The 27297-nt window shown below is 49.1% G+C and overlaps 1 protein-coding gene across 1 annotated transcript in view; it reads left to right on the top strand.

Annotated features, from left to right (window-relative positions):
• ITGA9 (integrin subunit alpha 9) overlaps positions 1-27297 on the top strand; it is a 348465-nt gene that overhangs the window by 181525 nt on the left and 139643 nt on the right. Inside the window, exons 16-17 of the mRNA XM_066244543.1 lie at positions 3150-3299; positions 13353-13429. Coding sequence (XP_066100640.1) covers positions 3150-3299; positions 13353-13429 — 227 coding nt within the window. The remainder of the gene's footprint in view (positions 1-3149; positions 3300-13352; positions 13430-27297) is intronic.

Genomic DNA, 27297 nt, shown 5'->3' with positions numbered 1-27297 from the left:
TTCCCTTTGTAGCCGGGGACGAAACCGTGTGGGAAGGCGGGGCCGTCCTGCGGGGTGTTGGCTCCTTTTCCATCGCTGCCTCTCCTCCGCCTCCACCCACGGGTGCCGTGTGGTTTGGAACCCTTCTGCCCAGAGCTACTGGGACTTGTAATACACTGTTTTTTTTTCCAAACTCAGTTAAAAACAGGTTCAGACAATCAGCGCCAGAACACAGCCTAGATGTCAAAACGCAGCCCCAGTAAGCGATGCCACGTCTGGGGTTTCCCTCCGCGGGGCTTGGACCGCTGCGCGCTTAGAAACGGCCCTTGCTTCAAGCCCGGCTCTTAGTTCTTAATTTATTTACACTCCTACTTGCGTAAGACACGTTCCCCACGCGAACCCCCTTCTGTATGTAGCCTCTTAAATAACCAGGTAATTTTTCAGGGTGATGTGAGGAACGACAGCGGTAGGAATAATTTTGAAATAGTATTCTAGGGATTTCGGGGCACGTTGTTCTTGCGTCAGGGCCTGAGGGGTAAGTCAGGTTCCACCACAACTAGCTTTAGGATGATGCACAAGTTATTTGCGTTCCTGAGCCTCCCTTACGTCATCTATAAAAGAGAAGCAGTGCTCTACCAGCTGAGGTGTTCTGTGGGTTAAGCAGGAACGTGCCTTGGCCCAGTTCTGGGGAATATACATTTGGTAGCCAGCAAGCGTTAAATGACTTCTGTCCCCACCCCCCTACCCCGTATGCGACCTCTCCCCCAGGAATAACAATATCACAACTGATTTATTTCAAAATGAAAGATTTAAATACAAACGCTTAAAATAGCCTTAAAGAAACCCTGTAGCATTTACTTGTAAAAACATGGAAGTTGCACTTACCTGTTATTTGTTAAATTCTGCTTAGCCGAGTCAGCAGGGAAAGGGGATCTGGGCCCCAGGTGTGGGTTTTGCTCCCGCAAAAGACACGGGAATTAAAGATCTGTTCCTGAAATCTGAAGTTCCTGAGCATTTTTTGGAAGCCAGTTTAGGCAAGGCTCCCCTTCACTGCCCTGGAGAGGTCCAGCGTTTCATTTTGCTGAATAACTGCTTTTCTGAACACAAACATATGTGATCTGGTCACCCTGGAATTATCTGTGTCCCTTCGGCCTGTCCCCCATGCCGCACAGCTCAGGAGTCACCGGCCTGGCCGCCTCTGTCTGCCCCTCCCACCACGCTGGCTCTGACCCCATCTCCTTTCTGGAGCTGCTGGAGGGTTCTGCTGGGTTCTGCTGGGCCCTCCAGGTTCTTTGAGTGTGCTCTACTCATCATGTGTGCCCCGAGGAGCTCTGAGGAGCCACAGGGTTCCATGACCCAGTAAGCTTGGGACCAACCTACGCTTGCTCAGACCCCATTGCAGTAGAAACAGAAACAACAAACAAAGCAACAAAGACCCTCTTTCACTTTGTTTGACCTCATGTTCTTCCCCCTCCCCAGCTTAGTTGATCGTAGACCTTTTTATTTACCTCCTTCCTGTGAGGGCCCAAGAACCTGTCCTGGAGGATGCGGCTCTAGTTAGTGAATAGGCTGGCACCCGTCTGCTTGTCAAAGCAGCGTTGAGTCCAGATGTCGGTAGGTAAGGACATCCTCGTAACATGCTGTGTTAAAAAGATGCTGGTTTTGCCCTGGCTGGATAGTTTGATTGGTTCGAGTGTTGCTGCAAAGCACAGAGGTGTCCAGTTTAATCGCCAGTCAGGGCACATACAGGAACAGATCGATGTTCCTGTCTCTTGCTATCTTGAAAAATCGATAAAAGTAAAAAGGAGCTGGTCCTGACAGGGAGCCATCTCCAAGGTACGTGCTCAGCTAGGAGAGCACAGCTCAGCGCATCGTGAGCCACCAGGTGACCTCTGTGTGCTTGGGCTGGGTGAACACCCCAAACCTGGCATGCTTGTTTGCCTAGCAGAGGGGCTCTGCATGTCAGGAAGGGTGGGAGCAAACTCCTCACTGTGTGCCTCCCGGAAACTTTTTGAACTTCCTGTCATTCTGAACAACATAGCTCTGATCTGCTCCACACTTCACACACACAGTAGTTCGAAGTCCTTGTCCCAGTGGTTGGCCTCTGCCAACCCATCCGGCTTCTCTCACGCCCTGACTGGGCCACTCCTGCTTTCTGGCTGGCTCCCTCCCTCCCTAACCCCCAGCTCTCCTGCGACAGAGCAAGTGGGGATGTGGGTCACTGGTACCTCTTCTCCGGAGGTGCTCTTCTCCCACAGAGCAGCCCGGCCTAGGATGTAGGGGCCACCTGCCCTCCACTTCCCCTCGGACTCTTTTAACTTGTGAGCCTGGCGTGCCCACAGTCTTGGGACACAGGACACACCTTGTACAGAAAGGCCAAGAACTCCAGGGTCCGTTCAAACTCCCTCTTAGCCTTGTGCCCTGGGGCACTTAGCCTTGTGTCTTGGTTTTCCTTTTACTGTCCCGCGGAGGAGAACAAGCCCGGCCCCCAGGGTTTGGGCGAACTGCCGATCTCAGTCTCGAACACCTAGCACTGTCCTTGGCATCTCGCGGGCATTCTCTGTATGCTTGCTCTCTTCTCCTCCCCTCCCCTGCTTTCCTGACGTTCCTATCAACCTATATCGCTCCCGTGGGTTTTAAAGTCCTTGGGTTCCAGGAGAAAGAACACAGGGCCAGAAGTCAGACTTTTATTCCAGCTCCGTTGATGACTGGCTCTGGGAAGACGCCGGGGGCCCCCCTCAGTGCCCTTTGCTAACACAAAATCCATATTGATCTCAACGCAGAAGAGCTTTGATCATCCAAACAGCACGAATGGGAAGGGTTAGCACTGCAGGGTGCGCGCACATGCTCTCCTGCCCGCCAACGAGCTTATAAGAATATTTGGAAGATGAGTAAGGTAATGTCTTCCATATGCTAAAGAGAAGATGATTTAGCACCGTGCAAGGTAGAGTAGAGGAGCCCCCCCCCTCCCAGCTCATTAGCAGAGTGACCTTGGACAGGACCTTAATTGTTCTCCACCTCGGTTACCTCATCGAAAATATGAACATAATAAAATCCTACCTCACCGGGGTAGTTCATGTGGAAGGTCTCTGTGAACCGTGAGATGCGCCACGAACGTCAGCCAGCACCAGCCGTTCGTTCACGCGCATGCTTGTTGTTTGTTGTTGCAGCGGAGGGTACAGGACGTCATCAGCCCGATCGTGTTCGAAGCCGCCTACAGCCTGGGTGAGCATGTGACCGGAGAGGAGGAGAGGGAACTGCCGGCTCTGACACCGGTGCTCCGCTGGAAGAAGGGACAAAAGATTGCCCAGAAGAACCAGGTCAGAACCTTAGAGCCCACAACTGGGACCGAAGGGGGAAGGTATATGTCGCAGGACTCACGACGGCCCCGGCTGCCTTGGGGACGAAGGCCAGAGCACACCTCCTCTCTAAGTCTCCCTTTCCTGCTCTACAGAATGATAAAATTTACGATTTTGAGTGTTGCTTGTAACAACCCCATGGTTTAAACACATTGAGGCTATTCTCAAGCCATTCGGAAGTTACCATCCCTTTGAGATCATAAACTGACTACTTGGCCCCTGAATTTGTACACTGTTCCTAGACTGTTTCCAGAGCTTAGCACATAGTAGGTGCTCAACCAATGTTTTACTGGTGGGGGAGCACATAGGGTGCAGAAGGAAGAACTTTGGCCTGCTAGAATTGGTGGTTGAATTGAAAAGTGCCCAAACCCGGTATGTACCTCTGGAAGCCAGAGCACTGTGAGTGCAGAGGGGCCCCCTCCCCACACGACGACGCTCATCGGACTGTGGGGAATGCCGTTGTGTGTAGCAGCTTTTGAGTGATCTTGGGTGCAGGCCACACGAGGCCGGCGTGAGCCTGCGAGCCAGTCCTGTGCAGCATCTCTGGTCTGTCTGCCCAGAACCATCTGGAGATGTGCAGTGCTGACTGTTAATCAGGAAATATGCAGGAAATCTCTGATCCCAAGCCTGTTTTAAATCTTTCTTTAACACCCAAGATTGCCACAGATCCAGGACACTGGGGAAGTTCAGACAAAACGGTCTTTTCGGCTAAACCAGACTCCTGTGCAGGGTGGGGGCAAAATGCGGCCCCTCCCGCCAGCCCCATGCTCCGTGGCTCTTCTGACTGCTCTGAGTTTACGGGGCACACGCAGATCCGTGACCCGCGCTTTGCAGGTTAGAGTTGTAAACAGAACCACAGAGCGGTGTTCAGGGTCAAGATATCCAGCCAGATGTTCGATTAAGTGGTGATCTATCTTTCTTTCTTTCTCTCTCTCTCTGTATCTATCTTTTTTTCTCTCTCTCTGTATCTTTCTTTCTTTCTTTCTTTCTTTCTTTCTTTCTTTCTTTCTCTTTCTTTCTTTCTTTCTTTCTCTCTCTCTCTCCCTTTCTTTCTCTTTCTTTCTCTTTCTTTCTTTCTCTCTCTCTCTCTTTCTCTCTCTTTCTCTCTCTCTTTCTTTCTTTCTTCTTTTCCTACCCCCTCTCTCCTGCTTCCCTCCCTCCCTCCTCCCCTCCCTCCCTCCCTCCCTCCCTCCTCCCTCCTCCCCTCCCTCCCTTTTTTCTTTCCTTCTGTCCTTCCCCAAAGGCATACCTATTTTCTCCCAAAGTCTCTCCCCTGTTGTCTTGGGTAAGCACCCCCGGAACCAGAGGCTGAGACAGGGATTTGGGAGTGCCTGGTCCGAGGCTGTGGTCTCGGGAGAAACACGTGAGGGAACGAGGGAAGGGGAAGGGGCTGAGAAAGATGTGGTCTCAGCTCCAGTCTAGCCTTGGCCTGGGCTGGGAAACTCTGGAGCATAAACGACACCAGAATTGTCCTTGGCCAGGGTCAGGGGCCGGCCTTTGGAACCCCATAGTAGTCAGCCATTGGCTGGCTGTGGGGTGGTAGCAGAGTGTTGGTACCCCATAGTAGTCAGCCATTGGCTGGCTGTGGGGTGGCAGCGGAGTTTTGGTACCCCATAGTAGTCAGCCATTGGCTGGCTGTGGGGTGGCAGCGGAGTTTTGGTACCCCATAGTAGTCAGCCATTGGCTGGCTGTGGGGTGGCAGCGGAGTGTTGGTACCCCATAGTAGTCAGCCATTGGCTGGCTGTGGGGTGGTAGCGGAGTGTTGGTACCCCATAGTAGTCAGCCATTGGCTGGCTGTGGGGTGGTAACAGAGTTTTGGTACCCCATAGTAGTCAGCCATTGGCTGGCTGTGGGGTGGCAGCGGAGTGTTGGTACCCCATAGTAGTCAGCCATTGGCTGGCTGTGGGGTGGAGGCAGAGTTTTGGTACCCCATAGTAGTCAGCCATTGGCTGGCTGTGGGGTGGCAGCGGAGTTTTGATACCCCATAGTAGTCAGCCATTGGCTGGCAGTGGGGTGGTAGCAGAGTTTTGGTACCCCATAGTAGTCAGCCATTGGCTGGCTGGGGGGTGGTAGCAGAGTTTTGGTACCCCATAGTAGTCAGCCATTGGCTGGCTGTGGGGTGGTAGCGGAGTGTAACCCCCTTGGAGGAGAACCCTTCAGCTGAGGATGGATCTCTGGAGAAGGAGGCAGATGTGACTCCTTCACTCACACCGGCTCGGGGGAGGGGCAGCCCTGGGCAGGGCTGTGGGTGCCTGCTACCCACACACACAGCCTGCTGGCAACACTGCCTTCGTGGATGCTTAGTCTGAATTCAGACATGAACCTCGCTCAAAACACGTGTACTTGGGAGTGCCCGGTGTGTCCTGCTGGCCACCGATACTTGAAGCAGGCTCTGGGGGAGTGAGGGCCGAGACCCAAGGACATGGGGGTTCAAGTGGGGGGCGCAGAGCGGAGGAGTTGGTATGAAAGGGAGGTGTGAAGAAGGAGAGGTGGAGAGGAGAGGAAAACAAGACAGAGAGGGAAGCTGGTGACTTCCGTCTTGGCTGAGGAGTGGAGATTGGTGTCATCTCCCGACAGGAAGTGGAGGAGAGAGATCAGGTGGGGACTCAGTAGATCAGTACTGTGGCCATTTCTAGGTCACTAGTGCCCTGGCCCTAGTCCTACTCTGCTGTCTAAGGTGCACCTGTTGGCCCATTAAACTTGGGTTATGGGAGTCGTCCAAACACAGGGGCATCATTTCAGGGTACTGGGTGCTTGTTATGTCTGTGAGGTGACCCCAGTGAGGTAACTGACTACTGCTCAGCATCTTGCAACCCTCGGCGTACCTTTCACCGTGAACCCGACTCGCCTTTCTCCAGGTCCATTAGCGGCCCAGAGGAGGCCTTCTTAAGTGAAGAGCATCTCACAGCCTGTGCTGACAATTTCAGAGTCAAGTATCCTAATCAAAGCCAGGGATGCAGAGACAGATCAGTATGAAAATGTTATTCTCAGTCTCTTCTGGTTCACGATGGTTGGCGGAGCATGAATATTTATGTCTGTGCTTCCTGAGACCCCCATTAGAAATGAGTATAAACGAGTACATCAGAACAGGAAGGTGAGGACTGGGGAGGGGGCACCAGTGAGAGAGGCCGGTCATTTTCTGGCTTGAGCAAAGGCGATGGAAGAGTCTTGATGGGTAGCCTTGCACTGTACGCAGAAAGACTGGGTGCCTGTCTACCCATGGGTCCAGAGAGGCCGCAGCCACGACCAAGCCAGCAGTGACAGAGGGTGACATGGGGCTGAAAACGGGGAAGAAGGGGTGTTAAGTGAAGGTTGGTATGTGGAGGAGTTGACTTCCCACCTCTTCCTCTACCCCTGCATGCTTCAGGCATGCAGAACAGCAAGCAACCAGACATCGTCTTCTCCCAAGAACTGAATACATTGCTTGAGAGATAGTGTGGGTAGGATGGTTCCGGAGGAAAGCCCTACTTCCGGTATTTCTCCACATGCAAGTGCCAGCTTCTGCTCCCACCGTCTACCCAGACACCCCTGTGGGTCTCCAGATCAGCCCCTTTACCTATCCTTGAATACAAGTGACCAACCAAGGGGACCTGAGATGAGGGGGAAATGTGGTACATGAAGAAAATAAATAAATAAACCTACTGAAGAACTCACTGGAGGGAAACAAACTATTCAGGGAATAGAAGCAATTATAAAAAATTTAAAACCAACTTAAGCTCTATGTAATAAATGTGAGGAGATTTAAGAGTACATTCCATCCATTATAAAATGGTTGAAAGTCTATCTATTTTTAAAGGGAGGAATCAGAGAACAAGAAAAGCATTCTCGAAAATTAATAGTAGGGTTACAGAGCCAAAAATTTAGTAGAAGGATTAGAAGATACCGATAAGAATCTCCCTATAAGTAGAGGCAAAAAAATAAAAGAGGCCCTGGCCGGTTGGCTCAGTTGTAGAGCGTCGGCCTGGTGTGTGGAGGTCCCAGGTTCGATTCCCGGCCAGAGCACACAGGAGAGGCACCCATCTGCTTCTCCACCCCTTCCCCTCTCCTTCCTCTCTGTCTCTCTCTTCCCCTCCCGCAGCCGAGGCTCCATTGGAGCAAAAGATGGCCCAGGCGCTGAGAATGGCTCCTTGGCCGCTGCCCCAGGCGCTAGAGTGGCTTTGGTTGCAACAGAGCAATGCCCCAGATGGGCAGAGCATCGCCCCCTGGTGGGCGTGCCGGGTGGATCCCGGTCAGGCACATGCAGGAGTCTGACTGCCTCCCCGTTTCCAGCTTCAGAAAAATCCAAAAAATAAATAAATAAATAAATAAAATAAAATAAAATAAATAGAAAAAAGAGTAAAGGACCAATTTGCGTGGTCCTATATCCAAGTAATTAAAATGTGTGGAAAAGTAAACAGAGGAAATGAAGAAGAAATTATAAGAGAGATAATGGAATAAAAATTTCCCGTGTTAAAGAGTTTTTTTTAATTTAAAGGGCCCACTGACAAGCAAGACAAACCAAAAGTATCCTAGACACATCATTTTGAAATGTCACTACTCCTAAGACTTAAGGAGAATTGTAAGTGCTTCCAGGAAGGGAGGACAGGATGATGACGCTGGGGATATATTTCAGCTGACAGCAGGGTTAGTCATACCAGGTAGTTCATTAGACTCTTTATGAGTAAGATTGGAAGCTAGTAGATAGTGAAATAAAGGCTTCAAAGTTCTGAAAGAAAGTGATTTTACAACTAGAAATCTATACATGCCTAATAGTCCAAGTATGAGGTCAGACAAGCAAGGAACCAGAAAGTTTGCTTCCCTAATAACTCCTCCAAGGAAATGACCAGAGATGGGCTCTAACAAGACAAGGGAGACAACCAGAAGGAGCAGGGATACAAGAAAGGAGCAGGGATACAAGAAACTGTGCAACCAACTCCCAGGAGTCCAATGACGAGAAATGCAGGATTACAGCTGTGCAACAAGTCTAAAAAAACAGTTGATCAATTTAGAACAGGGGTGTGTGTGTGTGTGGGGGGGTATCATTGAACTTTGAGAAGAATGAAGCCAGCAATAGACAGAATGACAAGAATGTAGCAAATATTCAGGATACAGTGTTAATGAAATATATTTTTTCTATAGATAAAAAAAGAGGCAATCAAAAACTCCCGGGGGGGGGGGGGAGTAGAAAGATTGTTCGATATGTCACAGTTCAAATATAAAACACATTAAAATATGGTGGGATTTTATGCACTAAGAGTACAAAGAGAAGGATCTTGATACTAGAAATATTCTCTCTTAAGTAAAAGCTGAGTTTTCTAGGAATTTAGCTTTGAGAGTTTTAGGAGCTTTACTCCCAGAAGTCAAAGTCGAGTACTCGTGGAGAGGACCTGTGGAAGAGGACACTTTTATTGACTCTACTGTGAACAGTAATCATGTAGCCATAATATCATTAGCATTTTTTCCTGGTTTTCAATATTTACAATCAATAAAATGTAAATGTCATTAAATTTGACTGTTCGGAGGCAAAAATAGAACTTCAGAAGTTCTCTCAGTATCTTAATCTTTTAAATTGCTGAGCCAGGAGATACTATAAAACTTGATGAAACAAGAAGGAGTTGTTTGTTATTTAAAATTGCAGAGATCACCAGTAGAGCAGTGCTGCTTAAAATGTGGTTGTTGAATCAGCAGCATCAGCCTCTCTTGAGATCTTATGAGAAAGGAAAATTCTCAGGTCCCAACCTAGACCCATTGAATTAGATGTTCCTGGGGTGTGTATTCTAACAGTCTGTGTTATGACAAGCTGACCAGGTGATTCTTTTTTTAAGATGAGAAGAGGGCAGATAGTGATGCAGACTCCCTCATGAGCCCCCACCAGAATCTACCTGGCAACCCCATCTGGGGCCAGTGCTTGAGTACTGAGCTATTTTTAGCACCTGAGGCTGTCACATTATCCTCAGTGTCCGAGGCCATGCTCGAATCAATCAAGCCACTGGCTGTGGGAGGGGAAGAGAGGGAGAAGAGGGAAGGAAAGGGGGAGAGAAGCAGAAGGTCACACTTTTCCTGTGTGCCCTGCCCAGGAATCAAATCTAGGATGTCCATACACTGGGCTGATGCTCTATCCACTGAGCCACTGGCCAGGGCCTGACCAGGTGATTCTGATGCAGCTGATATCTAAGAATCACTGTAGCAGAGAAGCTAAGAATAATGATTTGCCTATTAAAATTAGGAAGGAGGATGGGAGGGGGCCACTGTGTAAGGGAGATAAATTCTTGGCTGTCATAGTGGAAATTCTGTTAAGTAATGTCTCAATCTGACATCAAGAAGTGGTAGGGTCAGTATATTTTTTAGCGATGTGGAAATAATCTTCATAAGAAACATTAAGTGAACATGGGTAATAGTGGTTGCCCCTGGGGAGCAGGACTCGATAAAGCAGGGAGGTGTAAGGCAGAGGGGGGTCGTTATTTTTGTTTTAACCACATGATTCTCTGGTTGAAATTAAAATGCAAGACAAATACAGTTTTTAGATTGAAAAGATTATCCAGAAGCCTGAGAAAAATTCTGGAAGCATGATCCTTGCTTATTCTCCTTTTCCTGGTTAGTAATTTTTTTGTTAAAGATAATTTAATTACCTTTCTCCATGTGTCTTCCAGATGTTGGCTCAGTGTGAAGGGGAAAAACATTCAGAGAGTGAGAGTGAGGCCCATCCTAGGAAGCAGTGTTGATTTTTAACCTTTGTGTGCGAATATGATAGCTCTACAGTGAGCATTTCAAGTCTTTCATTGGTGCTCTGAAGTCACGTGGCCAGATAACATTAGGACTTAAATGCCTTCATTCCTTCGACTACAAGGCACTGAGCCCATGTTGGTGCACAGGAGTGGATTAGATCATGGTGGTCTTGCAGAGTCAGGCTCTGCCCCTATGGATGGTCTCGTCCAGGTGGGGAGCTGCACAGACAGGGCCTAGAGCACAGAGACCGTGATTAGAGCATGTTGAGTTGCAGGCTTACCGATGTGTCCCAGGCTTTCTGCAGTGAGTGAGATGGGCAGGAGGCCAAGCCTTCCCTCTGCTCGGTGAAGACCAGTCTTAGGATCAAGTGGACTCTGGGGAAGGTGCTATGCTGTGTGAGTGAATAGTGAGGTTGCCGTCGATGCTGAGAATGGGTTGGGATTCTCGGTGCTCTGAGAATAGTTGGACTCCAACACTTGACAGGCACACAGCCTGATGGGCATACCTGTCACCTGAAAGTTTTAAGAAAGTATAGACCTGCCTCTTTCTCCTTGGGGGATATTTGATACCAAACAAACCAACAAACAAAAACCAACTATTTTTATCCACTAGGCAGAGGGGACCACTCTACCAACTGCAGGGCCATGGAGCAAACCCAGTGAAGCCCAAGGACAGAAGAACAGAACACATCACTTCTAGTTTTAACATAGGGGCGTAAAGCAACTGAGGGAGACCCACAGAACTGATTTCTCTTCCGTGATTTCAAAGTCTAAAAGGACAGTTTGTACAGCTCCTCAGAGAGAGGAATTTCTCAGCTTTAATTTTGCAGAGTATTTGTCTTTCGTTTATTCATACGGACATGATATTCTTGAAACAGCAATTATGTCAGCCTGACCAGATTTTAAATACTTAGGCAACTAGGTTTCTCCTTTCTTCATTTGGGCCCAGGGATGAATAGAGCAGAAATTCCTGGGACCACCCTCGGCTCTTGTAATGTGCCGCATTAGGGCAATGTTGGATCCTGGAGGAAGAGCCCATTGAAACAGAATTGGGAGGGAGAGACCTCTTACACTCAGGTCATGGCACTTACACTCCGCTAGGTGCTGGGGGTTGCAGGCATGAATCACATATGGCTGGACCTCTGGGAACTTATGTGGGACCTATGGGAGGAAAAACAGGTTAGAATGTCCCTCCTTTGTCCAGGCAGAGACTCTGCAAAGTCATAAGGCCCATCAGGAAATAAGTCACTCATTCTCGCTTAAAAATAGCCTTCTCCTGTGGTCCCTTTAGGGTGGGGTTTGAAAAGCATTTATCCCCCAGGCAACTCAGTTGTCCAATTTTCTCAGGTCTCAGCATGGGGCTTGGTTGCCATAGCAACCCTATGAACAGTGTCTACCCTGTGTCGCTGATTATGTGTATATATATTTTAAAGCTGATATCACCAAGTCCAAGAAACCAACCCTTCTCTGAACATGACAGCTATAATAGGCTAAGAATTCTACTTCCTATCAAGTCAGAAGGGAAGATTTTTTTTTTCTAACGTACATTTGGGTGGGAGAACTCGGTACCCCGGGGGACCCGAGCCCCTGGTAAGGAAGTCACACTGTCTCTTTTGCCTGTGAAACGGGAAGGACACGTGCAAGGAGGAGCCTATCACCAGGGACAGAGCTGGGTTTGGTGGCGCCGGAAACTTATCATTTGGGAGGAGAGATTTTCTTAAAGAAGAAAAATAAAGTTGTGAATGCGAAGTTAGGTGCAAGGCATGTCGGCGAGGGACCGTCAGACGTAGGTGTCACTGACTTGGTGGGAAGGCCCCCACTGGTGTTTTTACCTCATTCCTAACCACAACAAGCCACCTTCCCTCTCCGGAAACATTTGTGCCGTCTTCACATGCACTCCCTCCCGTTTGCTCCGTGCTTGAGGTGGCGAATAAAGCGCAGATAGATGTCTTGTACTGAGATCTGGAAATTGGGCGCTCTCCTCGCCCCCAGCAGTGTCCGAAAGAACACGGGAAGTTTCTCTTCTTTGCCCAAGACTTCCGTGAGTTTTCCCCTAACAAGCAAAGCAGGGAATGTTGGCCGGGAGACACTTGATGCTTTTGGAAATATGACACAGGAATATGAATTTCCATAGGCAAAAATTGCTCCGTCTGGCCAGGTCTAGACTGCCCGTTGGCCAGCACATTTGCTGGAGCCCACGTTGGCACTCCCGAGAGCCGCCGGGGCTTATCCTGTGCGATGGAGACGAATCACCTGCGACTGTGTTTGGGGGGTGGGCAGGGTGACAGCGAAGGTGTTTTTTTGTTTGTTTGATTTGCTTTGGTTTTTTAAAATTGATTTTAGAGAGGAAGGGAGAGAGTGAGAAACATTGATTTGCTGTTCCACTTATTTATAAACTAAAAATTATAATATGGGCCCTGGCCAGTTGGTTCAGTGGTAGAGCGTTGGCCTGGCGTGCAGAGGTCCCGGGTTCAATTCCCGGCCAGGGCACACAGGAGAAGCGCCCATCTGCTTCTCCACCCCTCCCCCTCTCCTTCCTCTCTGTCTCTCTCTTCCCCTCCCACAGCAGAGGCTCCATTGGAGCAAAGATGGCCCAGGTGCTGGGGATGGCTCCTTGGCCTCTGCCCCAGGCGCTAGAGTGGCTCTGGTCACGGCAAGCGACACCCCGGAGGGGCAGAGCATCGCCCCCTGGTGGGCAGAGCGTCGCCCCCTGGTGGGCGTGCCGGGTGGATCCCGGTCGGGCGCATGCAGGAGTCTGTCTGACTGTCTCTCCCTGTTTCTAGCTTCAGGGAAAATAAATGAATAAATAAATAAATAAATACATAAATAAATAAAAATTATAATATGATCCCATTGCTCAGGCAGAACCCATCTCAAACATGTGGACATTCTCTGCCTCACCGAGACAGCAAATGGAGGGAAACAACCAGGTGATGCTCTAAGGATACTTGACACAGCTGCTTATTATTCACTCACATCTGTGGGCATTTAAAGACACTCTCGACGATAGAAAGGACCCCTACCATGTAACCTTTTTTTATTGAAAATACGACTCAAAGACACATTTGGACAGACTGCTAAAAAGGGTTAGTAAGGAATTCATCCTTGCAGGCAGGACGACCGCCATTGATTTGGGTTTCCCTGGAGCCTGAGAAGAACCCCTCGCCGCGCTGGGGAGCTGACTTCTGGGGAGTAGAGGGCTTTGGGGGCTCACGGAAGAATTCCTGCTGACTTGGAAGAAAGTATTTGGCTGTTACTCACTCATTTGCCATGAAATCCTGTCCTAACCTTCCTGTCGTATCTCTTGCAGACTGTTTTTGAAAGGAATTGCCGTTCGGAGGACTGCGCGGCTGACCTGCAGCTTCAGGGTCAACTGTTGCTGTCCAGGTAAGTCACTGCTCCTTTCGCGACATCGTCCCAGAAAGTTCCAGTGTCCTGACTCCAGGCCCAAAGCCTGACTGTGCAGAGATCTCCCTTACCAATGAGGGGCAGTAGAGTTGGTGGGTTACAGTGACATTTTGAGGTTTTAAAAAAATATATATATTGTCCAGTAATTTTAACAACACCTATTATTTTGGGAGGATAGCTTGGTTTTTTGAAATTCCACATATCTTGTAATTTAGCCTATATTTCTAATCTATCCATCCTGATTTTGAGATTTCTGTATTTGTGTCTGGTTATGTGTGTGTGTGGGGGGGTGCTATTTTATGTTTACTCGCTTGACCACGTAAACTTGCCAATTTTTAACTGTTTGGGAGAATTCATATGATGGGATTGATCATTATATAAGGTTCATTTTATTTTTTTTTGTCCACACTTAGCAGTGGTGTCAGCTTTCACAACAAGGAATGGTTCTGCGGCAGGGGTTGGGGACACAGGGGCCAGGCTCTCCTGATCTAACTGAGCAGACAGTCTCCATTGTTCCAGGGTTTCCTCCCGCAGTCCGCGGGTCCCCCAGGCTTATGGGCGAACCGCACAGAGGCCTCCTGTTTCCTCTCTGCCAACCTGGTCTTTCAGACTTCTCTCAGGATGAAGGTGCTGGCCCGGCATCACTTCAGAGAATGGTTTCCTTTCCAGACAATTCCTTCTGAAAGATCGTTTTAGCCTCGGGGCCAGAAAGCCCTTCCGTGTGATTTATTGCCGTTTCTCAAAAAACAGTCATCCGTTCTGATAGTTACCCGCTGAAACACCATACTGTGTTTCTTGTTCGTAGCTGTGGAAGTTAAGTTTGGGGAGAGTGAAAGAAATATCCCCTCGTGAACCACTGACTCCACTAAGACACTGATGATGATAAATCTATTACTCATCAAAGGAAAGTAATACTGAGATTCTTTTTCTTTCGTTTGCATTTATTGGGTGAAAGGTGATGTAACCCCCAACACACACTCTCACACATACACACACTCACTACTTCTCGCTCACTCTCTCACGCACACACATACACACACACACACATACACTCACTACTTCTCTCTCTCTCTCTCTCTCTCTCTCTCACACACACACACACACACACACACACACACACACACAAATACACACAAATACTCCTCCAAACCACTAAAATATCAATTAGCATTACTTTTACTTAGGCCCGGAGTGGTAAAATACCACGTTTTGACAGGTTTAGAAAATTGCTTCAAACTGGTGAAGCAGATATGGGAAATTTTTAACTTTAGTATTAAGGACCTCCTGGGATTGTTAAAGAAACCAAATCTCCAAGAAGGTTTATAAATTATCCGGTCATTACTTTTAGTTTTCAAAAAGAAAAAAAAGTGTTTTAGGAAAAAAGTAACATGAAACAAAATATATGGATTTGTTTTTCTTGAGGCAGCCCACAAATGTCGGAAATTACTTTTGGATTATAGATAAATTCACGGGGTGGGACAATGCTCACATGTTCCAAGGTTAAGTATTAGGCTAGAGAAATCTTTTTTTTTTTTTTTTTTTTTTTTTTTTGTATTTTTCTGAAGCTGGAAACAGGGAGAGACAGTCAGACAGACTGCCGCATGCGCCCGACCAGGATCCACCCGGCACGCCCACCAGGAGGCGATGCTCTGCCCCTCCGGGGCATCACTCTGTTGCGACCAGAGCCACTCTAGCACCTGGGGCAGAGGCCAAGGAGCCATCCCCAGCACCCGGGCCATCTTTTGCTCCAATGGAGCCTTGGCTGCGGGAGGGGAAGAGAGAGACAGAGAGGAAGGAGAGGGGGAGGGGTGGAGAAGCAGATGGGCGCTTCTCCTGTGTGCCCTGGCTGGGAATTGAACCCGGGACCTCTGCACGCCAGGCCGATGCTCTACCACTGAGCCAACCGGCCGGGGTGCTAGAGAAATCTTGATGTTCCTATTGCCCAGTAATGGATGGTCACATCCATCTCTATTGAATTGTACTTTTCATAGATTAAGATGGAAACCCCAAGGTTGTGATCAGGAAGGTACCTGATGCTTCAAGTTGCTCCCACTTCTGCAACTTTGCCTCTTAAAGAGTGTTGGTCAGAACCAGTTCTGCGCTGTGGAGCCAGTAATCAGTAATGCGAGAACAACTCATATGGTGGCCAGGGCCCAACCCTCATATGTATCAGCTAGCCGGAGCCACAGAACATGCTGCCTAACAAACCACCTCAAAACTCAGTGGTTTAAAACAGCAGTCAGTTCTTCTCTAGGGTCTGCAGGTCAGCTGAGGGTTGGCTTGTCCAGGCTAGATCCAGCTAGATCTTGGCTGACTTGCTCACGGACCTGCGGTTCAGCAGGCGGTGGGTGGATCTCCGCCACACATGGGCGGCCCAGTTCAGCTCTGCTTCCTGTGTCTCTCATTGTCCTGCTGGAACCAGTGGGCTAGCCTGGTCATATTCTCCTGGCCTGGCAGTGGTGCAAGAGGACAAGTAGAAACAGGCAACAACTCTCAAGGCCTAGGCTCAGGCCGGGGCATTCTTTCTTCAGCCTTCTTCTATTGGTAACTACAAGTCCCCAGCCACACCCGGAGTCAAGGGCCAGGACAATATGCTCTGATGTTTCGGTGAGAAGAACTGAAAAGGCACACAGCCAGGGGCACGAGTAGAGAAGAGATGGAGGATTGGGACCAATAGCACTATCTACCCTTCCACAGAAGGAACAGGGCAGCTCGCTCGCTCTTCTGAGTCCTGAGAGTTTTCAGGCCTATTAGCCCTTCCCACAATTCCGTCTTTCTAGAACTCAGACTGTGAGACCTGGAGACTTGGTGAAGAGACTTTCTGAATCTCAGAAGCAGTACCCTTGGAGCAAAGCTCTGAGTCTCTGCTTAGGATAAGTTATTTCCCAGGAAGCCCGTCAGTCCCTCTAAATAGCCTCTCAGCTGCATCCTTCATTAAACCATCATTATACTCTTGGGCCCGTAGCTGTCCTCAAAGGATCTCTCAGAGAAATGTTACTTGATAATTGGAGAAGAGAAGATACAAAACCCAACCTGTGGTTTCCATGACACTGATTTCCCCAGACCTTCATGTAGAGTCAGGGCAGAGGGGAGGAAGGCCCAGTCAGTAAACTGCTAGCGGAAGCCAAGGTCTGGATTTGGTTGACAAAGGCTCAGTAGTTCGAACCAGAATTGAGCTTCTTTGGTTATCATTGAACTCTCTTGGTTCATGATTGCCTGGGGTGGGCTGTACATTCCTTCATTGTTCAAGTCAGGGGAGTTCTGGGCACCAGGCACCTCTCCTGGTGTATACAGTGTGGGTGATGGTGGCACCCCCTGCGCAGTGCTGCAGAGAGGGGATGGGTCATTACAGGGCCGTGGGGCAGCTTCCGAGAAGAGGAATTAAGGGGAAGGAAGAGGATCCAGGCATTCTGGGCAGAGGGAAAATGTGAGCAGAGCAATGGAGGTGTGGAGAGCAGGATTCCCGTGAAAATCTGCAGGGTCTGGACTGAAGGAGGTGATCAGGAGGACGTAGTGAGAGAGGAGAGATTGGGGGGGGATGATGGAGAGAGAAGAGGAGGGAGGGAGAGAAGGGGAGGTGAGGAGAGGAGAGGAGGAGAGAATGAGAGAGGGAAAGAATGAAACATGGAATGGGTCATTTGGTCCCCTGTCCACTCAGTGAAAGGGTGTTGCAGCTGGAGTTCCGAGTCAGCCCCTCTCTCCATCCCTCTTAGCTCCTGCAGCCCTGGCTCCGGTCCACGGAGCCACCTTTGTCTCAGGGCAGGAGCACCCTTGGCAGAGCTGGACTTCTGAGAGATGTTGTGTCGGTCTCCACCATGATGCCTCCCTGAGGGCTTCTCAAGGGCCACGTGGATACAATTTTTGCCTCTCGTGCTGGCTTTAGAACCTAGCTCTCATGTGTGCTGTGACTCGCCGTACCGAAAAGTTGAAGCAAAGGTGTAACAGGACGGTCCCCCCAATGACTGGTAGACGGTGCAGTACAAGGTATTGTGGCTCGAGCAGCCAAGCTCCCACCAGACTGAGGAGCCTTTGTCTTGAGAAGCCTGAGGGGAAGACATCTGGGAGTGGTCAGGTCACCCAGAGTGGCCAGGGATCGAGCCAGAAAATGCTCTCTGCGACTGAGGCTCATGGACGTTTTTAACTTTTCTCTCCGGAGAGCATAAATTCTGGCAGGCCTGTTGTCTCCTAAAACAATCATATCTTCAATTAAAAGTCCCTAATCATTAATGGTCTTGAGCCTCATTCCAAAACCACACTATTTAAAAAAAAAAAAATGTCCAGGAATAGTAATGAAGCTGTATAGATAGTTTCTATTAAACAAGACTGGAAATTCCATTTGTAAAATGATGCATCTGTGTTTTGTTTTGTCTGTCTGAATCCTCACATTACCTAAGAATACATCACATGTGATTAGGATAAAGAAAAAGAAATACAGACTATGACAGTTGAGCTAAAAAAAAAAAAATTTTTTTTGATGCATCCCATAGGAGACCAGTGGAACATTTCAATGCCTTTTGGCAGGCCAACTCCAATAGCGAAAGAACTCTTAAGGGAGGTGCAAAGACATGGTAGAATATTTATGAAGTTAGAAGAACCGTCTCGTCTCGTGGCCACAGATAATGACCCTATGATTATAGCCTCCCTAATGCGATTATCACAGTCGGGGTGGGGGACTGAAGGGAATTTCCCCAAACCCTTGGCTGGGAGATGTGTCGCTTTATCCACAAAAGACCAGCCTTCAAGAGTGGAATTACTGCACTCGGAGGGCTGTTTGGAGTTTGAAACAAATTGTTCTCCTTCGCAAAAGTGACAAAGGGGCCACAATCGTGAACTGCACAGTATAGAGTAGAAGGAAAGGGGTCTTGCTGTATGAAGGGGAAGAGACCCCTGTTTACTGAGCACCCCCACGCACAAGGTCCTCTACGGAGTCCTCAGTATGCATAAACACGGTAGTGTCTTACCAGCGGTGCAGCCTTCAACAAGCTGCTTAATGTCTTGGGGCCTCTAGTTCCTCATCTGTAAAATGGGAGAACTAAGAGCAACCCTTTATAAAGTTATTTCGAGCATTTAGTGAATTAAAACATATTTAAGTGCTCCCAAAAGTGCTTGGCATATAGTAAGCACCCGGTAGATGAGAGCTAACATTATTTCGTCTAATCCTTTCAACGACACCGAGAAGTAAGTATTATTACACCCTTTTTGGTAGGGAGGATACAGAGGCGCGGGGAGGCCAGATTTCTTGCTCAGGGGCTCATGGTGGTGGTGGGGAGTTCCAGCTGGGAATGTCCGGCTCGGCCTGTACGTGGGCCTCGGTTGCTGTTGGGGTCTTAGTTCAGCTGGCTCTAGACCAGAAGTACCAAGGCTGGGGATCTTGGGGGGAATGTCCTCCTCTGTGTGAATAGTTCCAAATCAGAAAGGAGGTTAAGCCTGACCAGGCGGTGGCACAGTGGGTGGAGTGTTGGGCTGGGATGCAGAGGACCCAGGTTCGAGACCCCGGGGTCGCCAGTTTGAGCGCAGGCTCATATGGTTTGATTAAAGCTCACCAGCTTGGACCCAAGGTCGCTGGCTCGAGCAAGGGGTTACTCGGTCTGCTGTAGCCCCACGGTCAGGGCACATATGAGAAAGCAATCAATGAACAACTAAGGTGTTGCAAGGAAAAACTAATGATTGATGCTTTTCATCTTTCTCTGTTCCTGTCTGTCCCTATCTCTCTCTCTCTTTGTCTCTATAAAAAAAAAAAAAAAAAAAAAAAAAAAAAAAAAAAAGAGGTTAATGGGTAAAAATCTGTTATCAAATATGACTTCCATCTACCGCCATTCGTACTCCCTGATGTGCCACGGGGCCTTGTTCAACAGCTTTTCTCTCAGGAGATGGTGGCAGCATCCTTGCAGGAGTTGTCACATTCTTTTTTTTTTTTTTTTTGTACTTTTCTGAAGCTGGAAACAGGGAGAGACAGTCAGACAGACTCCCGCATGCGCCCGACCGGGATCCACCCAGCACGCCCACCAGGGGCGACGCTCTGCCCACCAGGGGGCAATGCTCTGCTGAGACCAGAGCCACTCTAGCGCCTGGGGCAGAGGCCATCTTTGCTCCAAAGGAGCCTTGGCTGCGGGAGGGGAAGAGAGAGACAGAGAGGAAGGAGGGGGTGGGGGTGGAGAAGCAAATGGGCGCTTCTCCTGTGTGCCCTGGCCGGGAATCAAACCCGGGTCCCCCACACGCCAGGCCGATGCTCTACCGCTGAGCCAACCGGCCAGGGCCAAATCGTCACATTCTTAATCCGTGTAGGTTGAATTTTTCTCGCCATGGAGGGCTTCAAATTTGACCATGAGCTTGCGGGGGGCCAGCGTATCAAGAGCTTCCTTAAATGTAACAACATCATCATTATTATTATTGTTAGGAAAGAAGGAAGGCGAGTGGGAACCAATCAGAAACCTGGACAACTTTAACCCTGGCTAGAATATTAGCCAAATGATTGATTGATTGATTTCTTTCTTTCTTTCTTCACTTTCTGCCCCAAATCTAGAAGGGGAAAAAAGAAAAAAGCAAAAGAAGTTTGTTGATTGAGAGCAGCTGGCTTTTGTAGTTGGTTTCTGGAGTCTCTGGAAACAGACACGGCTTTTTCAATGGTATATTCCTGAAAGGAAGGTGAAGTGCTCCAACGAAGAGAACTCTGAATGAGAGACAAAGGACTGCGCATCCTCCTCTCCTCTCTTAGAATAAGGGTTTGCTCTGATGCAGGCTCCCTAATAGGCAGCAGGGGTCTCCCCCACATTTCAGGGACACGTGTGGGTGGTCTTCTATGACAACTACCCAGGTGGAGGGTGTGATTTAAGCCCCGGGAAAGGGTTCAGCAGAGAGACAGTCACACGCTGGACGAGGTATTGAAGGGCACCACGCCCCTCGGGAGAGCCTTGCTTCTCCTCACCTGATAAGAATGACACAGTGCTGATACGTTCATTGACCTGACAAATATGGATGGACTGCTTGCTGTGGATGCACCAGGCTTGGTGGAAACAAATGGGAACAAACTACTGCATCACAATGTTATTGGTCTAGAAGGGGAAACGCACATGAAAACAGTCATTCCTGGAAGAAGCACCCCTCCCTGTCTGAGTCTGAGTTCTCCTAGAAGCAGACCCTGAGACAAGGATCTGAGGATAAAGAATTTAGTTGAGATGTGCGGGGAAGAAGGGTAGGGGGGTAGAGAAGTTTTCAGGGAAGCCTGCCAACAAGGGTGCGGTATAGTGTAACAGTTACTGACAGCTGTGTAACAAGTCACCTCAAAACATTGTGCCTCATGAATGGAGCACCCACCATTATTTAGCTGGGTCAGCTGTTTAGGCTGGGCTCAGCCGCTTGGGTCTTCTGGACTCCCGCATAGGTCCACAGCCAAATTCAGGTTGGCTAGGTCCCTCTGTGGTGGTGGTTGCCTCATTATTAGCTATGATTGGCTGGGACTCCTCCGCTGTCCTCCATGCAGTCTGTCTATCCTGTAGCAGGCTAGCCCAGGCTTACTCTTTTTTTTTTTTTTTAATTAAATGTATTGGGGTAACATTGGTTAATAACATTATTTAAGTTTCAGGTGTATAACTTACTCATATGACATCTGTATACTCCATTGTGGGCTCACCACTTGAAGTCTAGTCTCCTTTTGTGGCCATGTATATGATCCCCTTTATTCTCTTACTCTTTTTTTTTTTTTTTTTTTTTTAAGTGAGAGAAAGGGAGGCAGAGACAGACTCCCACATGCACCCTGACCGGGATCCACCAGGCAGGCCCACTAGGGGGCGATACTCTGCTCATCTGTAGCCCTTGCTCCATTGCAACAGGAGCCTGTTTTTTGCACCTACGGCAGAGGCCATGGTGCCATCCTCAGCACCCGGGGTCAACTCACTCTAATCGAGCCATGGCTGCAGGAGGAGAAGAGAGAGAGAAGTGAGAGGGGAAGGGGTGGAAAAACAGATGGGTGCTTCTCCTGTGTACCCTAACTAGGAATCAAACTCGGGACATTCACACGCTGGGCCGACACTCTACCACTGAACCAACTGGCTAGGGCCTACCCTCTTATTCTGACAGGGTGGCAGAAGTCCAAAAACTAGAACAGTAGTGCATAAGGCCTCATGAGGTCTAGTATGGAACTGGTGTCTGGTCACTTTTGCCACATGCTGTTGGCCAAAGCAAAGTCACCTACTCCACTTCCCGATGGGATGAGCTGCGGTGTCACATGACAAAGAACGCCAGTAGAGAGAGGCTGTCCAACAGCCCATCACACCCAGCTGCCACAGTGGGCTCCTGGAGCCTGATCCTGCGGAGAAATGCTGGGGATGGCAGAAAACACACTCCTCCAACTCACTGCACCTGGGGGGGGGGGGTTAGGGGCCAGGGTGCTTGGACACCAACCACTGAGTCCCTGGGCGAGGGCTCCTCTGGGGCTGGGTGGGTAGGACCGTTTAGTTCCCTGGCCCTCCAGCCTGTGACAGACACCAGCGTTGTCTGGTTCCGGGGAAAGGCCCTTATATACAGAGATGCAGACACTGGCAGCTCAAAGTCGGCGAGAGCATTTGAACCAATCTGGGGTGCGCCTGGCAGGGCATGTCTGATGTCTACGGCATCGCTTCTCAAAGAGTCTCAGTCGATGAGCTAATTCTTTAATTTCCAACAGGAGTATTATATCACCTTTTGACACCAAGGCTTCTTCTCATTAACTTCCTGGGAATGCTTTTTTTTTTTTTTCACATTTTGCCAAACAGCCAGCATTCTCCTGTTGCTTTTGTTGGCATCTGTTCCTTTCCCCCGTTTTTACCAGGCGTAGGCACGTATTGCCCACATGCCGAACGGCATTTGGCTTTAGAGCTAACCCATGAGCCAAGTACAGGGCTGGGAGCTCTGTCCCCATTTTCCCGAGGCCAGCAGATGAGGGGTGTGTCTGAGCACATCCAAGGCAGAGAGGATAGGACCTCTGACTCCTCCGTCATCCTGGGAGGGTTCTGGGTGGGGCTGGGCCGCACAGCTGTGTTTCTATGGAGCCCTGGCTTCAGCTCAGCCCGTGGATGAGCACAGATGGCGGCTCTGGGACGCTGAGACACCCCCTGCACTGTCCTCCAGAGACACCCCCTGCATTGTCCTCCAGAGACACCCCCTGCATTGTCCTCCCGCGAAGCTCAGCAGGACAGAAACAAGCCCAGCTCGTAGGTTCTTCGTGGGTGGTGGTGTCCATGTATATGCTTTGGACCCATGGCATTCAGGGGCCCAACGGGCTGCTGACACAGCCACGGATTTGAGTCACTTATCTGAGGTCAAAAAGAAAGTTGAATGGCAGTGGCAGGAAAAACACCTGCTGGGAGTTTCCTGAGCCCCAAGTCCGGTGTTCCAGCCGCTAGACCCGTGGTCTGTCTTTAAATAGCCGCAGCGGCTTGGGAAACCTGGCCAGTCTCTCGTTCCCACTATGATGCACTACTGTCCAATTTAGGAAATTTCTTTCTATCTCAGGGATGATCTGATTTCCTCAGTGTGAGGGTGACGACAGTGGGCCATTACCCTAGGAACTGACCTTTTTCCATTATAGGGAGGTCACGTCATTTTCAGCCCCCCCCCACACACACACATGAGCAGCAGGAATCTACCCCAGCAGATACTGGATTTCAGGAACAGCCCTCCTCCTCCTGGTGGGCAGACACTGATGAAGATTTTCCACTTGGATGGTGAGAGAATGGGGAATCCATAGAGGACCGTGGGGGCAGTGGGAGGAGTAACCATGGCAACCACGAAGAAGCTGGGAACACGCGGGTAGCTGGCCTCCCTCCGAAGCGACCTGTGGAGTCTGGGTCTACCTCACGGGTGTACCTAATAAAATTTTATTTGGTAGTATTTTCTTTGGCTTCCAAATGTAGCCAAACCATGGGAGGTTTTATGCAAAAGCATCTCTCCAGCCGGGTCAGAATGGTGTGGCAGTTCCTTCCTTCTCACTGGACGTTAAGCCTAAGAGAAGACCTATCGCGAGAATGCAGCAACTGGATCCCTCACTTCTCTCCAATCGAGAGCAGGCGGGAGCCAAGTGCTGTGTCCCCGCTGAGATTTCTGCAGTTTATTCTGTATGACTATGTTATTGGTCTCTTGCCACTAACACCAGACTCACCCACCCCACAACAGACTTGGTTACTGTAAGAAAAGCCACATTCCAAAGATGCACAGTGGTTTTGTTTTCTGAGCTAACTCTTCCTGCGCACACATTTTTCCTGCCGTACACACACCCTCTCGTTAGCTTCTCTCCCCAAGTGTGTTCTGAGCCCCTGACATAAACCTCGGGTGAATTGGAAGGCAGCCCTTGGGCTCTTCACAGACAAAAAAAACCCAACCAAACAAAAAAACCCAGGACAGCTGTGGCTTAGGAGGGACGATCCTTTTGCTTTGTCCCCAGTGGTCACTGGTCTCCTCCCCGCAGAGCCAAAGGTGCTCATAAATCACAGTTCATCACTGCTCAAGTGAGAAGGAGGGCCACTCTCTAAAGAACTTGTAGATTTTAGGAGCCTCCCCCCCCCCCGGACTCCATTGCATGGGATCTCGATCCAGGAATGACAGGATGACAGGTCCGGGTGGAGGCTCTGGTGCCCCACCCAGAGCCCTTGACTTTGCAGGTGCCATGCTCCCAGCTGTCACTCTGTTGACTGCTAAGGGCTTACAGCTGGTCCGCCTCTGGTCTGGGGAAGGACCCTTACCTCACAGGCAGTCATTTTGACTGGGAGGTTACACCCGCCCTGGGGTAACCCTCAGCGAATCACTGACCAATTTGGGATCCCAAAAGCCAGCCCCCTTGTGTCAAGTGCGGGTGATTCCCTGCAGTGATTGGTGCACCAGAGGGTGTGAATCAGGCTAAGGCTCGGCTGCCCAGGAGCCTCTCCAACCCTTCCGCACCGGCTTCCCTGGCCTCCTGCTACGCAGGGCATCTCCTGGGCCCCACTCAAGTCCTCATCACAGGCTGTGTACAGGGGACCTGCCCTGGGACCCCATCAAACTTAGACCTTGTGTTTGATGTCCAGGCAGTCTCATTCTTCTTGAGGACTGAGTTTCAAAAATAAACCCAATCCGATGGATTTATCAGATATTAATGGGGAGAAGCCCTTGCTGGTGGGCTTTTTATCTGCTTGCTTGAAATTGGAGGGCTTTGGGCTTTTTAAAAACCAGGCCTTGGAGTGATACGTAGAAGGTGCCTTCTGGTGGCGGATGGGACTTCGTGTCCTGTAGGGTTACTGCTGTTTGCTTCTTTCCTGGGACTTTGCTTTTAAAGAGGACTGTCTAGGCATGAGGGATAACAGGAGAGGGGCAGCATTGTGAGAGATGGCTTTCACTGCAGTCTGCCCTCCCTGGAGGGCACTGAAAGCCCGACCGGCCCCCGTGCGTCAAGGAACACATGACGTTCAGGCGGCGTAGGCAGCCCCCCTTGCCGCAAACACTGGGCTCTTTTTGGAGAATGTTTCCTGTGATAATGAGACTTCAACAAGAGATAAATTCCACTGTTTCTGTCAATAGATATGTTTCTTTAAGGAAATAAAAAAAGACGCATATTTTTAACTTTTTTTTTTTCCTGGTGCGGAAGACCACAAACAATTTAACCTCCTAAGCCAAGAAGAGGAATCTCATTTTCGTACCTCCCTGATCCACTTGCTCACTTTTAAAGGTGGCTCGCTGTTGCCCAGGGACAGTGGAATTGAGATGAATGACATCATATATATTCCGTATATACCTTCCCCAAATGCCATTCTTACCTTTTCTCCTGGTGTCGGACTCTGAGCATGCTGTCCATGTGGCCTCTCCTTCCCATCATGACATAAGTCCCTCCCTCTCACCTTCCTGTAGGACAGAGGTTCTTAACCTGGGTCCAGATCCCCTTAGTGATCTGTGCATAGAGTTCATGGAGGTCTGTCAACTTGGATGGGAAAACGGTCGCATCTTTATTTTCACTGACTTCAAATTGGAACTTAGCATTTTATTTAGTTATGAATGCAGACAGCGAAGTGTAGAAGTGTTAACAGGACCCGTGACACACAGAAATCCCTAACATTTTCACATCGAATTACTGTATTGCAGATATTCCAAAGTATCATTTATATTCGTCCCGAACTCACAGTGATGGTAGTTTGTAAATCTACCACCCAATTCTTATTAGTCAACATTATTTTTTTAGTTACCGTTCACCATGCATTTTTAAATATAATTATCATTGTATTTTATGTCATTGGTTTCTTTGTAATCCTGTTTTTCACTTTATGCATTTAAAAACAGTGTTTTGAGAAAAAGTCCATTCACTTCACTAGTCTGCTAAGAGTATGTGGTAGCATAAAATTAGGTTAAAAACCCTGTTCTAGAAGTTTCCCCTTAGTGTGCAAACAGGATGGAGAAACAAATATTTTGCTCTGCGTACTAGAGCAGATGAAAGATCCTTGCTGTAATATTCGGAACTGGGACTGTTATAAAGCTCTGGCCACGTTTTCCTGTCTCGGAGGCCCTCGCGGATTAGGAAATAACTGTTCATTTCTTGTTCTTGGTTTATTATTTATTGAAGACATGGGTAACTGTTCATCGGCGCTTTAGATGAGCTCGAGGAAACTAGTGCTTCAGGCCCAAAGCGGAGAGACTCGGCCAGGTGGTGAATGTGGCAGCCACGAACGGGCCCATCCACGGTGGTTCTGTGTGCTGCGTGCCATGTGTGTGTTCTGGCGTCTGCTCTCAAGGCCTCCAGAGATCCGGAGGACCCAGGAGGAAAGAACTCCCTTCCCCTTGTGCCTGGGCCTGCTCATCTCACAGGAAAAAAGTCGCTTCCAGATCCAGGGAGGCTTGTACTTCCAATATGTTTTATTGTCTGTGACCCTTTACATTCCCTGTTTGGTTCTTGAGCTAGAATCGGGGAAATTATAGCCGTGACAGTGCGGGGGGATCACGGTGGCCGTCCTGGCTTGGGTCTCTCTCCTGAGTTGTCTGGCCTGCCATCCTCTGAGACGTTGCACATCAGCGCCTTGTGTTTTAAGTATGTAGCGGCCAGGCTCGACGGGCAGCTTACGTGTGACATAAGGTGGCTTCGTGCCATTGCTGGGGAAAGTCATACATCACTGTACATCATCCCTGTCTTATGACGTCAGACCTCTGAGCAGCCCACAGATCTCGAGGATTCCTCTGCCCCCCGAAGTATTCTTTGCCTTTCATCCAGTTGTTACAGTGAGTGAACCTCACTGATTGGTTCCAGATGTCCTAAGATTTAGTGATTCCGGAAACTACCCCTACAGTAAAGGCTGATGAGGATTTGAATTCCTCTGTTAGCTGGGAACCAGCAGTTCTTTTCACAGTGGAACAGAAGGAAGGAGCCTAAGCTGCTTGGAGGGATGGGGAGGGCGCTCTGGCCTCTCGTGTTGGCCTCATTAGACAGACGATGGCCTTTGAAGCCAGTCCTGATCCTGTCCCTGCACGAGTTACTATATGAGCCAGAGCTATAGCCAAATTACTGCTAGAGAAGCCAGTGAGGATATAGGCATATTACTTTTTAAAAGTAACATCCTTAGTGTTAATTATTTGAATGTTGCTAGGGAAACCACGAGTTTGGCTCAGATCACCTTAGTCAATGTTTTTCTCTCTCTATGATCATAAAACTGGCCCAGGTGGGTACACAGGAGGGAGATTGAGGTATTTCTGGCTCTGTGTAAGTGGTTTTCCAACCAGAAATTCCTGTTCCAGGCATCATGTCCCTAACCCACTGTAAACTTTAATTGATGTGCCTTACAGAGGTGCCTCAGGATTCCTATCTGGAGTTAATAACCATTTGGGTCTGTTTTGCATGATTAGAAAACATTTATAAAGCA

The sequence above is a fragment of the Saccopteryx bilineata genome, chromosome 10 (genome assembly GCF_036850765.1).
Source record: "Saccopteryx bilineata isolate mSacBil1 chromosome 10, mSacBil1_pri_phased_curated, whole genome shotgun sequence".
In the NCBI taxonomy this organism is placed as follows: domain Eukaryota; kingdom Metazoa; phylum Chordata; class Mammalia; order Chiroptera; family Emballonuridae; genus Saccopteryx; species Saccopteryx bilineata.
Note: the sequence above shows the minus strand (reverse complement) of the source record. Positions and strands in the feature narration are given on the sequence as shown.